Raw genomic sequence first — 14,890 nt, 5'->3', positions numbered from 1 at the left:
TGATAAAAGTTGTTTACAAACCTCTAAGGTAAAAACTAAAGTCAGTGTCACTATTGTGTGAATGCTACAGAAATAAGTTTCCCCTGGGACTTGGGCATGGGTTTGAAAATGTCTGTTAAACCTAAAAAATTGGAAAGGAAAACAAGAACTCTACCAACTTTTTACATTCCAAAAAGTGTGTGCTGCTCTTTGTTCTGTCTTGTTTTTATTTTTTTTAAGTTGTAAATTTCAAACCTGAAGTTATTTTTCCAAATCGTGGGTCTGTGAGATGAATGACTATAGAAATAGGAATGTCCCTTGTTTTTCCTTCTCTAACTTCCTGGCTGTCCCTCTCCAATCTCCTGTGACGGCCGAAAGGGCCCCTACTGACAGGTGTCAACAGGAATCCAAACAGGATTCTTAACATACTCCACTTTCTGTCCCAGGGACCTAAAGTACATATAAAAGCTCTTTGAGGAATTGTACCAGTTGAACAAGGTCTCCTCAGAAGACGAAGCACATTCTCCTTTGGCATCCATGGGGGATTGTTTCCAGGATCCCCCAAGGTACCAAAATCCATGTATGTTCAAGTCCCTTTTTATAAAATGGTGTCATATTTACATATAATATGCACACATTCTCCTGTACAGTTTTAACAATCTATTTTACTTATGAGACCTATTATAATGTAAACAATATATAGTTATATTGTACAGTTTAAGGAATAATGTAAAAAATGTACATGTTTAGTACAGTGGCAATTTTTTCCCCTGAATATTTTCCCTCTACAGTAGACTGGATCCATGGATATGGTACCCATGGGTTCAGAGGGTCAGCTGTACATGCATGAAGCATGCTTTGTTGGAGAGAAAGGGTCTGAGCCAGTAAGACAAGAAGTGGTTGACATTGAAGCCGTGGTCTGGTAGGAACCGAGTCAGGCACTGTCTAGTGGTATGAGTATGAGCAAATCTTTAGACTCAGCTTAACTGTGAAATAAAGGGGTTGGCCGAAGTGATATCCATGATACTTTCCAGCTATGAAATTTTGAGTTGTAATGAAACAGAACCAACACAAATCTTTCCAGCCTCAAGCCTCAACCCAACTGGTATTTCGCTGTCAGTCTCTATTATCAGTTTTAGTGACATGTTCCAGAATAGACCCATATTTAGTCAAGGGGTAGTGCTGACTCGAGGACAGACAGTTAGAAACAGATTTTCAGTGGTCTCTGTAATGTTGACATAGTACCTAAACTCTGAAGTGAGGTCGTCAATACAAGTTCAGGTTACCTTGGAGCCAACTTTGTTGCACAACCCCAAAGTGATGCATATTTGTCTAAACACACTGTAGACTCTGAAACTAAAAGTAATATTCAACCACTTTGTAATTATGCCTTTTAGAAATAAGATCGAATGTTTGATTTTCCATCATTCTTTCTTTTGTTAAAAGTTTGCTTTAGTGTGTTTGAATTGATATCCAGCTATCTTCTGGATCCACCCCTGTCTGCTTATGGTGTCATAGTTCTGTGAGATAGGACATCACCAATGAGGACATAAGATGAATGGGGCTTAATATGGTGGTATTATAGGCAGTGTACCCCAGTGACTGAGACATGTGTAGTGGAGTCAGGAAATCTGGTTGAAATCTATAGAAGTCAGGGACTTGGTATGGGGGAGGGGACATATTGCAAGTATCCAAAGTTTTTGCACTTGCCATTTTTAGAGATGCCAGGAGTACACAAACATCTTGACAATCTTCTTATCACAGCAAAGACCAGTGAACTCTTTTGTAGAAATATTTTTGCAAAAAACAATGTCCTTATCTGCCCTTAATTTCCATCATCCACACTAGTAATTCAGTTGAATCAAATTCTGCAGGTTTGAGTTGGGTACCAGTGCAGAATTTTTGGAGACCATCCTTATTTCCTGTTATCTGCAACGTGTTTCTGGCAAAAGTGATGTAGTCGTAGCCACATGGGGCCCCTGGTGACAGGGCATGAAGGGTTTGCAAAGGGATGTGTACATGTGGCTGAGTCCCATGGGCATGTACATCCATTGTGTTGCATCTGAGGATTCTGAGACTGTGAGCAGCGGTGCCAGACTTCTGTTTGTGCTGGCACTCTTCGGAGACCTGAAGAAGCAGGCGCTTCCTTACCTGACACACCTACGCATGGAGCTCTGTTTTTTGTCATTAGGTTGTTTGGCTTGAGTTTTTCTTTTGTTGTGAATAGGTAGATGTGTGAAGATTTTACCCTGAAAAGAAAAAAGTTTAGCATAGACTTGATGTCTTTCTTCTTGGTATTGCTTAAGATGTTTTCATCTGCCCTCAAATAAAGGGAATGGGAGAGGCAGGATGCTAGGAAGTCCGGGGAGAGGAAAGCAGCTCAGAGGTCTGAGTGATAAGAGGAATTTGCATCTGGGCAGTCTAGAACTGGGAACTCTATTGACTTTAGGGATGGCATACATCTAGACAGTGTAGAATAAAGCAAGCTAAAGGCTGACTTCTAGAATCTGATTGCCAGAAAATGGGCGCACATTTTAAAGTTAATAGTTTTAATGTTTCCTCCTTGTTCTAGAGGTAAAAAGAGTGTCCTTCAAAATCATTGCTGGAGAAAACTCCCAAGAGAATATGGAGCTTTATAGCTTAGGAAAACCCAAACAAACAGACTTTAGAATTGACGACAGTATGCTGAAAGCTTGTGTGTTCCTAGAGCATCTGGAAAAGCCTGGTGCAGCCTGGTGGGCTTGTGACCATATTCCCCAGTGTCACTTTTTCTGAACAGATGTGAAACAATACCAGCTGGTGATTCCCGCCCCCCCCCCCCCCGCCAACAACAATTAAAATTTGTGTCATAAACTATAATTTTTTTAGTTTGTCATCAAGGGCTTGGGAATCAGTTGAGAGCCTTGGACTGATTGGTTAAGTTTTGAACTTTTCTTATGTGGAGTGTGGGGAATGGAACTTAACCTCAGAGTGTGTTAAGAGTGTTCCAAGTGCTTTTAAGTAAGTCTGCACTCAATAGGTATTTATTAAATGTTAAATGTATTAAGTACAAAAAATATATAAACTTAAAAATTTAGAGACAAAACACCCCTTTTGTCCTAGCTGACTTAGGGATCATGAAATATGCCCTATTTGTTACTTTCCTTTAGCTCACTGCTTCATGTTCTTTTCCAGAACACTTTAGAATAATTTGGCTCAGATCATTGAATTTGGAGAATATTCAAGACCTTAAAAAATAAGTAGTGAGCAGAATAATGAGGATCAGAATTTTTTTATTATTTCCTGTAAGTGATGATATCACTAATAGAGATAGGTACCATGTATTCTGGTTGCTACACCGAATATTTTGTAAGCATTACCTTATTTAATCCCTATCATAGCTCAAGATGTAGGTGTGATGTCTTCCTCATACACATGAGAACTTACATACTGTGTTAAGAATTATAAGTAAGCTGATGACACTTCAAAGCCAGGACAGCACTGTCTCCAGGGAGCATCTGTGACTTAGTTACCTGTACTAATTTGCGTAACAGTGTAGCTCTCTGTGATGCTGATGGCATACGGACCATATTGAGGTGGTGGTTGGTGGTTAGAATCTTTGAACTATGGTATGCCTAACCAACGTGGGATGATCCAACAAATTGATTATGCTCAGTGACAGTTTTTTTTAAATCATTTTTCTGGTATTCTGATTTTGACTTTAATTAATCCAAGACAGCTGTGAAATGACTGTTCAAATCAGTGTTCCTTTGCCTTGGCTACACAAAAGAATGACCTGGGAGCTTTAAAATGTAAACCAAAGAAAACAGAACACAACAACCCAAAGTCTAGTCCCCATTCCCAGATATCCTGGTATAAACTAAACAGCTCCTGGAGTCTTCTGGAGACCAGCTGAGTTTGGATCCAGTCCTGGGTTCTGGACTGAGGAACCAGGAAGGACTCGGATCCGTCTCCTGGGAATGTTAGTCACAGTCCTGCACAGCCTGGCTCTGCAGACTGGAGCTACCTCCACACCTCACTCCCTCACCTTTTCCCCAGATACTTCTATCCCAAAGTGCAGGAGGAGGAAGAGGTTAGCATGTGCCATCTCAGCATGATCTTCCAGAAAGTCCTGCTAATTTTTCTAGGGCTTATTGATGCTTTGGATGTCCTGGATCCGTGTATTATCTGCTTTCCTATTCTGATTATCTCCCAGAGGCATCTGACATGTTTGTAAAAGCCAAGCATAGATAAGTCCAGGACTTTGGTCACAGGTGCCATTTTCTTTCAGAGGAATTATGTAGCCATCTCTCTCCTTCACTGTTCACACTTTCTTCTCATTGAATTGCCCTCACTTTCCCACCACTCAACTTTGTTTAACTCGAACAATGGCAGATGGCTGTAAGTCCAGCCATGGACAGTTGTGTAGGCAGCAGAGGATGTTTAAGGCAGATAAGTCGTTTGCTATTTGCCAGAGTGCCCTATTGGAACATGGCTGCCGTGGAAATACGGTGTTAGCAGGTTATCAGTTGGAGCAATAAATTAGATTTTCACTAGCAAATATTTGTCCACAGTAATTTATAGCATTTTTTTATTCCATTTACACATGAGGGGGCAGTGTGGTACTATAAAGCAAATGCTCTGTTAAAATTGCTTATTTTTATTGGTACATAATAGTTTTTAGGTGAGAACTTTCAGATCATGCAATTAAAACTCCATCATTATTAGTTTTTAAACATCCTGCCCCTGTGTAAGTGATACCTTCATTCTTATCACAGGTCATGTGCCTGTTTTCATTAAATGAATAAGTGATTATTTCCTTACAACACTGGGATATTTGTGAGGTGCCTTTTATCATGAGTTTTATGTTTATGTTTTGTTATAAGCTGGCTGAATGGCTTTCTGCCATTCCACCTGAGGAATGTAAGCTGTTCTCAGATGCAGTGTCTATTGGGTGGATGTCTCTGATATATTTTATTTCTTTCTGAAGGCTGAAGGGTGTCCAGTGTTGTTGGAAGCCAAGCAAGGTCTATCATAAATCATCTCAGTATGATAGACTTTCCTTTATGGCACTTATTACTTTGCTCCAAAGGGGAAAAAATTGCTAAGTAAAGAAGCAGCACATTTTAATTAATGTTATTGTTGCTGATCTATGAACCACACTGTACATAAATCAAGGTGCTAGTGTTCTAGGTTTCATCAATGGAAGGGGAAATTATTAAGAGAAGTTGGAGGGGATTAAATGAATTAATAAAATCTACAAAACATTTTATGCAAAATGTAAATAGGAATCCAGAAAGGTAATTTCATAAGCACAGGCTATTTTTAAACGTGTAAAAAATATTTGCAGTCGGATGTTTCTGTTTGTGTAGTTTGAAAAAAAATCGAGACCAGCATTTTGGCATAAATACAACCCTCTGAAAATTTAATGGGATTTTTTTTTTGGTGTTGTAAACTGGCTACTTCCTTTAGGAGTGGAGAGCTATGGTGTTGTCTATTCCTGGTAAAAATAATTTGTTTTGCTTAGTGTTAGGGGAAAATTTGGAAATATTTGGAAAATTTGGAAATATGGTTTGCTGTTTGTATTTAATGAGAATTTTTCTTTTGAAACCTTCTATTTAAAAAAGTAAAAGGTTTCTGACCTATTCCCCAAATTTTGAAGGAATGGATTTTGGCTTTGCTCTATTGTGACTGAATTCCAAATCAAATGTTGTTGGATGCTGGTTTGCTGTAGCAATACACAGGTTTCTGTTCATGGACAACAACCGATGTCTTTTATGCTTTGATGGCAGATTTTTCGGACCTCGCCTGACACCACATTTCCTGAGCCCATCTGCCTGTCGGCTTCACCCCCAAACGCTCCACCAAGGCAGTCCAAGAGGCAAGGCCAGAGGACCAAGAGACCCGTGGCTGTTTATAATCTATGCCTTGAGCTGGAAGATGGTAAGACGTTCATTATATTTTTCTGCTTGCCGGCACTTTGAGAGTATAGCATATCGGATGTCCTCAGGGCAGGCCACAGCTTTCTGTCCTCTGTGTTTTCATTTATTTTTCCCTTAAGATTATAATTTTTGAGATTAACAGGGAGGGTGAAGCTGTTTTGTCAGGGAGAAAAATGCAAGTTTCATTTCTGTGTTTGTCTTTGTTATACACGGTTCTTTCTTTTTTTATTTTTAAAAGACAGCTTAAATTTCTTTTTTGGGAGACTTGTGTGACCTCCTGTGAGGTTACATAACCCTGAGACAAATGGGAGGGGAACTAAAATTAAAGCTGATCTTTTATGTGAGGAGCTGGTAAGAGTCTAATGTTAAATGCCTCTAGATTAAAGGCACAGGCCACCACGGCACTGGGGTTTCATGGCTCTTGTACCTTACTTACCCCAATTGCCTGGCTGTCTCTTAAGGCAGAGTTCTTAATTGTCATATGGCAGGTGGCAGATCGACCCAAGTGGACTAGGCTGCAATGGGACTTTGCAAATAGTGATTCTCAGGACCCATCCAAGCTTCCCTATCCCAGCTAATCCTTACTATGTTGCCACATTATCTCAGTAATGCCAGATCACTCCGTTTTTAAAGAGAGCCTGGAAATACGAATTTTCCATGTTCCATGCCAAACAAGACTGAGCCATGTAGCGGCCACCAGTTGGTGCTTTGTAATCATGTGATTCTCTCTGTGGAGAACAAGAAAATCCTGGTCCCAAAGCCTGAGTTTTTACCTGTAGGCCTGAAACTGACTCTTGTCAAGGGACTGTAACCACTTTGAGGCCATTTCCTGAATCTGAAACTAGCCACCCCCCCACACATTTAAAAACTATCTTTGATTTATTCGCCTTTTGAACTACTGAGGTCATATTGGTTTGGATGTATGGGATGATTTTCAAAGGGAAGAAGGGGATGATGAGAATGTGAATCATAAGCAGCTACAAATTCAAATAGCCAAAGAGTTAATATCCAAACATCCATGCAAGGAAATGACTCAGAAGAATCTGTAGGGAGACCCAGAATGTCCCCTATAGTAGCACTGGGGGACTGAGACCTTCTGGTGTTCTTTTAAATGGCCTACAGCCTGTGCGTATGAGACAAATATTAGTTTTACACCCAGATAGTTATTTTTCTGAGGAAGGGATATGAATCATTAAAATCAACTTTTCATTTCAGAACTTCCCTTCAGACATTAGTTTTTGCTTCTGATCTCAGCTTTTTTTTTTGGGGGGGGGGTGTCTTTTTTTTTTTTTTTTTCACTTTTCACTCTTCCTCAACAGAGTTGCTAATAAGGAGTAAAACTGACTGGTTTGAATTGCACCTTCTTTTGCATCACACCTGTTCTCTGGTAGAAGTGTTAATAAATAGAGAAGCAAGCAAATGTCAGAGGGTGGGAGGGGAAAAAAATCCAGAAGAAATGGAATCAGACCCAAGTTGACTCATCGACCCCTGAGCAAGCCAGAATTGACTATTTCATAAAGGAGATGAAAGGAGGTACCCAAAGACATTTATCTTAAAATCATGTCTACATTTTGGGGTATTCTAAGGAATGAGATCATAATATTTAATCATATTTAGGGAGTTACTAGTATTTTGGTTGCTGGCTTTTTAAATAATTATTGATGGCTAAAATAAATCTGTATTCAGTGCACATTTTCTGGAAAAATCAAGATGGTATATAGTCATAGCTTTTATGTTTTTAGGTGATAATTTTATTTCCTTCTTTGTGGTGCTAGAGTTCCAGCCAGGGCCTTGTGTATTAAGCAAATGCTGTTCCACTGAGCTACACTCCCAAACTTGCTGTAACAATCATTTTCCCCCCCATATTTTAATTTTTAAAAAATTCATTTTAGTTATACATAATATTAGGGTTCATTTTGACGTAATTAAACAAGCATGGAATATAATTTCCTCTAATTCAGTCTGCATTACTTCTTTCTCTTCCTCCCTCTCCTTATTCTTTTTCCTGTATTTAGTTTTTAAAAAATTTATAGTTTTTCTATTTAAATTTTTTTTTAAATCAGTGCCTTGTGGATATACATGAAGGTGAGATTGACTGTGGTATATCCCTATATGTACATAGAAAAAGTTCAATCAGATTCATTCCACAATTCTACCTTTTTCCCATCCCTCCTCCTACCTCCTTCCTCTCTCAATCCCCTTCCTGGATTCCACTGATCTCTCTTCTGTTTTCATGGAACTACCCCCACCCCACCCCTCTTTTACTTTTATTTTTCCCTCTTTTTTGGCTCAGCTTCCATATTGGATGTAACAATCTTTAAAAATTATTTGTTTTAAAGGGAAAAAATGACCACCATATACTGAATTCCTTTAATCTGTTTTTTTTTTAAGTTGTAGATGGACACAGTATCTTTATTTTTATTTATTTATTTTTATGTGGTGCTGAGGATTGAACCCAGTGCCTCACACTTTCGAGGCAAGTGCTCTACCACTGAGCTACAACCCCAGCCCCTTTAATCTGTTTTTATGTTAATTATTTGATGATGTTTGATCATGTGTTTTGTATTTTATGAAAAAGTTTATAACTTTATATTAATCCTTGATTTCAGTCTTGATTTTTTTTTTAAGTTGTCAGAATCAGGAAAATCCATGAGTTTGGTCATGGAGTGATTTTATTTTATCTTGGAAGTCATAAGATAATTTAAAACAAATTTTAAAACAATTATCACTCCACCTTGAGGTTAAGCTTTAATGAAATTCAAGTTGTGTAAAAAGAGGTATTTCAGAGATAAAATAAGTAAGGGTCTCTGTTTTGCCACTGTTTTGCCTACTCTAAAAATACTGGGAGATCAACGGAGAAAGATGGAGAATATACTTTCTGAAAAGAAGCATAAAAGGAAAAGATACTGAAAAATGATTCATATTATTAACTGTCATTTAGCATGTTAAAAACTCTGCCTCCTTAAAAAGAAGACATATTCTTGTTACTGAGACTGAATTTTTTTTAGTAGCCCTAATCTAATTTTTAACACTAGTTAAACATTTCAAAAATGTAATCTTTGTTGGTATGTTTTCTTTTGATAATAGTAAAGTCTCTTCCCATGTATACCTAGTTGGGGTGAAAGTATGCACATGGCCAATTTTGATAATTTTTCCAAATTTTTCTACTTGATGTAAGTTTGATAGGCAATTTAAATGCAGCTATGTCCTCATTCCCCCGTATGACTCAGTACAACCCATGACAAATGGATTTTGCTTAAAAGTTTGGCAGATTATCTGCCAGGTTTCGAGGAACTAAATTGCATGACTGGAGATTATATTCATCCCTGTGATTTGGTTACACATGTGACAGTCAAGTGAAGTGGTTTGTGGTATGTTATTTCTTCCGAGTATGAAACTAGTGATGTACCAAACAGCCAGTCTTGGAAAACATGCAGAATTAGTTTAACAGTCAAGTAGATCAAAAAGTTATTCGTGAAGAGTCGGCAAGCCTGTTAACATGAGCCGCAGGAAGATAGGCCTGGAACCTGAGAATGTGTGTTGTCCTGGAACAGACAAAACCTTTGCTGTGAGACATGATTTTGATTCTGCTTCATTGAGTCCCACCCCGAGTTGAGAGATGACCAGTTTAACTGGAGAAGCTTAGCATGATAAGGCCTTTAACTGGTCTGGGTGTGTTAATCCGTACTGTGCATGCTCATTATTTATGTTGTGAATGATTAAATGATTTAAACTTCTTAAAAAATAACTTAAAATTCTAGTTATTTAAGATCTTTATTGATGATTAACATGAACCACAAAGGATATAGCATCTAGCTAGCTTCTTTAATGAATGCAGCTATTAAATCTATACTGAGCTTCTTTTATTAATATGTGGACTCCATATTGTTCTGTTCATGGAGCATTTGATAACCTCATGAACGTCAAAGCTGAGTAGATTTGTCTAAGTCAGATGTGAAATAGCCAAATATATGGTAGGTTGCTCAGTGATAAGAAGATGACTCAAAAATCAAGGTTTGCTTTTCATTCTCGGTTTACCCTTCTGCATTTTTTATTTCCTTAGCCTACCCCAAATTTGCATCTTTACTACCTCTTATGAAAAGACACTATTGTGTTTGTTGTAATTTCCTCAAATACAGGGAAGTCCATCAGGTCATATGAGAAGAAAGTGATCTTTGCTATTTTTCTTAAGTAGCAGAAAAAAATTTTAAGCGATGGTTTGGGGAGGGGTGGAGAAGAGGATTACCATCTGAATTTTTTATTAAGTTCTCTCTCTCCCTTTATACTAGGTCTAATTTTAAAGCAAACTAGGCATTTATAGGACTGGTTTTTATATGTATCTTCTTGTATATAATTAGGCATTCTGTGCCTATCTTCTTTTGTACATGATATAACAGTTTACTTATTTAGGCAACTTTAAAAACTCTGATTTCACATGGGCTGAAAACAAAATTATCTTGCAAGCCAATTGGCATGATTTAATATTATTCTAGTGTTGGTCTCTCTTGGGTACCGTTGGGTTGGCACTTTTAACATTTGGATCAGGAATGTGCTAACTGCGGCACATTTTGTTGAACATGTGTTATTGTAGTCCTACAGCGTGGCAGATACCATGAGGAGGGTACAGAGACATAAGCAAAAAGGAAAATGCTCACTAGGATTGAGAGAGAGATGGATGAACGACCAAGTGTGATCCTTTCCTTCTGTTCTAAGTAGGATTATATCCTGATCTGGATCAGTCTCCAAAATCAGAGCAGGAGCCAGGCACAATGGCCCACACCTGTAGTCCCAGCGCCTCAGGAGGCTCAGGCAGGAGAATCACAAGTTCTAGGCCAGCCTTAGCAGCTTAGCAAGGCCCTGTTTCCAAAAAAAAAAAAAAAAAAGGGGGGGGTGCTGGGGTTATGGCTCAGTGGTTAAGCACCTCTGGGTTCACTCCACAGTACATGAATAAATAAATAGGCCAGGGGATGTAGCTCAGGGGTAAAGCGTCCCTGGGTTCAATCCCCAGTACAAAAGCAGGGGGCAGGAGGTGAGTAGAAAAAAAAAATAAAGTAGGACAAAAAGTCGCATATAGATGTCCTTTTAGCCTCAATAATATTGATTTGGTACTTTGAATCATCACTGAACATTGAAGTATCACATGTCAAGAGTAATGCTGATGATATAAATTTACTACCTTAGGTAGGCTGAAAGAATCTGGTTTAAATTTGACTCGGGAACAAGAGAATAGAAAGCATGCTACTGTAAGGCCTTATGAATGTAGAATTGGAGTTTTTCTGCCTCTATTATTTGTTAGTGGTTTTTAGGGTACTGGAAACTAAAATGGAATATCTACTAAGGAACTTTTATAAGATCCCCATCATGCCACACCACGTCGCCTTTAAAAAGTTTATTAAAAAATTTTTTTTTTTATCCTGTTTGTCACTAGACAGTAGAATATGAAGCAGTTTGGCAGCAGGTGCCTGGTGGCAGGCTGCGGGAGAGAAGAGACCTCTGAGGAGGGAGCTCAGAGCTGTGGTACATAGGGTCAGGTTTATAGTTTCCTTGAACTGAGTCATTTAGGTGTTTGGGAAAGGGCTCCAGGTGTGGGGGGGCTAACCCAAAAGAAGACCTGAGACAGTAGAGAACAAGAGCAAGGTGAGGGCGAGAGGAGGTAGCCTGACAAGAAGGGGCAGGGCTGACACCTTCCCTAGTGACAGGTGACAGGGAGTGAATGGACGGAGAGAGCCTGGGCTGATGAATGTGTACTCTTACTCCTCTCAGGCACAGGTCGTGCTCTTTAAATATAGTCTGTTAATGCAGTCAGGTAATGACAGTATCTGCTACTGAGGATGGTTGAGAAGGTGATGGTGGATAACATGTTTAGCACCACAGTAAGCACTCTCATACTGCTTTTCAATATTACTCTCAGAGCCAGAGGGCCTTATAGCAAGGAGCAGGGGCCTTGCTATAAGCACCGAGTGTTTGTCAGCAGGGGAGAAGAATTACCACTGTTTTTTAAAAATATTTTTTTAGTTGTTGATGGACTTTATTTTCTTTATTTTTATGTAGTGCTGAGGATTGAACCCAGTGCCTCATGCATACTAGATGAGCACTCTACCACTGAGCCACAACCCCAGCCCCAAATTACCATTTTTTGATGTTGATATTTAGAAGACTTAAACTGACTTAACCTGCCTGTAGGAATCAGGAAGGCTACGGTAAAAGGCTGGTCAAGTTAATTTAGGCTTAGGTGGGTGTGGGTAGAATTAGTACTAGGAAGGTAAAATAAAATGGATGCCTGGGAGAGATGCTAAGCCAATTGTTGGGACTTCTTAACTGACTAGATGGGGAAATGAAGGCAGAATCAGAATGGATATCATCAGCTAATGTTTAGCTCATATGGAACTTTCTCCTTGTGCTTAGGCCTTCATTTTGGCCATGAGTTTTTGTTTTTCTTCAAGTTGGAAACCATCTTTCCATCGAAAAGAAGAAAGTGTGTATTTTGTTAGTATATTCAATACATGTTCTTACTGGATTTCTTACTGGAAAACGGGTTAGTGAAAACGGTATAAAAAGTATTGGTATAAAGAATGTAAATGGAAAGTTGGTAGAAAGAGAAATATTGAATAAATATTTTAATGTTATTAAAATGTCATCTTAGAGAAAGGTTAGCCTCATAACCATAAACAAGGAAGAGCTTATTTTTCTTATTTTCACAGCTCCATCCACATTCATCCATAGGCTCATCGTAAAGCAGAGGCCGCCTCTACCCTGGAGACTCTTACTTCTATGAAGTCAGGGAAGGACAGCTAACATTCAGAGCAGCTATATGCTCTCTAACATCAGTTCCCAAGGAAATACCTTTAGAAAGTCCCTCCTTGAACACAGGCTCACCTGTCCTCACCCACATGTTAGCAGGACACACAAGCAGGGGGAGAAGCGTGAGGAAGACCTCGTAGTGCCTTGGATTTGCCGTGCTACCCTGCAGCTATCAACGCTTCTCCATAGACACCTCTGATCAGCTTGACACAGAATTGTCATCACCCCATCTTTTTCTTAAGCTTGGAAATCTTTCTTCTCCTCATTCTTTTTTTTGCATGACATTTCATGGGTGGGCTGTGGATAATAGCTTCCTGAGTGTGAAGGCCTCTTGACATCTCCGGGGAGCATGTTCGGATTCCTTGACATGGAATTATTGTGTTATGAAGTTAAATTCAACACCACACTTGAATCCGTGACAGTATATGTAGACAGATTATTTCTTAACTCACTTTTACAATGACGAGATCAATGGGTTAGAAAAGGCAGCCAGAAATTCAGGGCTGTAATTGTCTTGTGGCATGTCTATAAATCACGTACCGCGCCTCCCCGCACGGGAGAGCCTCCCCTGGATCTTAGCCCCCCCATGCTAGTGACAAAGCAAAGGCAACTTCTTTTGCAACTTCCTGTATAATCTTAACTATGCTTCTGTGTGGGATGAACATTCCCCCCTCTCTCAGGGGGAGAAAAACTTATTTAACGCCTTAAAAAATACATAGCTGCGTCTGTGGTGAAAATAAGTTCATGGCAGGTAACTAGAATTTATAGAAGAGAGAAAAATTCTTTAAAGCCTGTCTCCCTGTGGAGTGGGTTTTTTTTCCCCACTTCTAATAGCTTTTATTTTAATTTCGACTTCTGAATTCAAGCAGCTGTCACTCTCTTTATAGCCCTCTTTGAAACTCTTGCAGCGTAGGAGGTAGCTGGGCTGTCTAAGAAACATCTTTTCAAACCAACCAAAGTATTGTTTATCCTGAATGAAGAAGAATTTTTTAAGGCTGTCAAGAGTGACTGATTTGAAGGATTTTCTTGGTGGCCAAGAAGATGAGCAGAAATCTTGAAGGGGAAGGTATTGATTCAGTGTGGCCAATTCTGAGTGAAAAACTTTTATGGACCATGATAAAAATGACCATGATGTCAGAGTGTTGTCTACAGTTAATACAACAAAGCAGACCCATGGCTGATTCCTTTTGGCTTCGTGCATCCTTACCAGCTATGGGGGAAAAAGCAGTCGTGCAAGATGAAGTCAACCACAGAGGCTGCTGCTCCTCGTGTTTATCACAAATTGTCTCTGGTTGGCTTTCATCAGCTTCAGCAGCATCTTTGAAGCCAGGCTCCTTCTGAAGGCTCGTTTTGCTTTCTGTGGTACTCTGTGTGCCTGTTTGAAGCATAATTTTCAAGTCTGAAATGTATTTATGGTCATGATTTTATTTGTCTCTTCGGGTCTCAATAGAAACTGATTGAATCTCCATTTGTTATCTTGGTTCTCTTAATGCAATAACATAATATAAAATTCAGAAAGTTAGAACAGTGTACGGTTGTATATTACTCTATTAATCACCAAATATTGTTTCTTAGCAATGTTTATGAAGCTCAGGTAATCCTCAGAAAACTCCTGTAGGTTATATTATTATCCCTGTTGAATAGTTGAGGAAACCAAGGCACAGAGAGGTCAGTGACTTCTCCATATCTCACAGCTGGTCAGTGGCAAAACCAAGATGGAACCTAGGCCATCTGGGTTCTTAACCTGCCTGCTAATGTGCTAAATGCAAGTCGGGTGGTCAAGAGTCTTTTCTTTGTGAGGTTAGCAAATATTCTTAGTTGTCTCTAGAAACTTTTGAGAGAGATTCTATGCATCTTTTAAAATAAACAACTACAGGTTGAACCATGTAGTTTCACTTTTTTTATTCTCATGTTGATTTATTATTTAATTGTAGGAATAATTCGATTTTTTTAAAAAAAAGGTGGGGGGCTTGAGTTGTAGCTCAGGGGTAAAGCCTTGCCTTGCATGCATAAGGCACTTCACTTGGTTCAATCTTCAGCACCACATAAAAATAAATGAATGTGATAAAGATATTGTGTCCATCTACAACTAAAAAATAGAGAAAAAGAAAAAAGAAATGATTAGCTTTGCTGTAAGGAATTTGGAACTGAGGTCTTGATGCAGGAGAGAAAGAAGGAATTGTGGGCAG

General features: G+C 39.0%; 1 protein-coding gene across 3 annotated transcripts in view; it reads left to right on the top strand.

The window, feature by feature from the left end:
- ARHGAP10 (Rho GTPase activating protein 10) overlaps window positions 1-14,890 on the top strand; it is a 303,935-nt gene that overhangs the window by 249,233 nt on the left and 39,812 nt on the right. For all 3 annotated transcript variants that reach the window (XM_081302994.1, XM_081302995.1, XM_081302993.1), the window contains one exon: window positions 5,751-5,901. In XM_081302994.1, the coding sequence (XP_081159120.1) occupies window positions 5,751-5,901 (151 nt within the window). The remainder of the gene's footprint in view (window positions 1-5,750; window positions 5,902-14,890) is intronic.

Source organism: Spermophilus citellus, assembly GCF_964194105.1.
Source record: "Spermophilus citellus genome assembly, chromosome: 8".
Lineage (NCBI taxonomy): Eukaryota > Metazoa > Chordata > Mammalia > Rodentia > Sciuridae > Spermophilus > Spermophilus citellus.
This window is presented reverse-complemented; position numbering and strand designations above follow the sequence as displayed.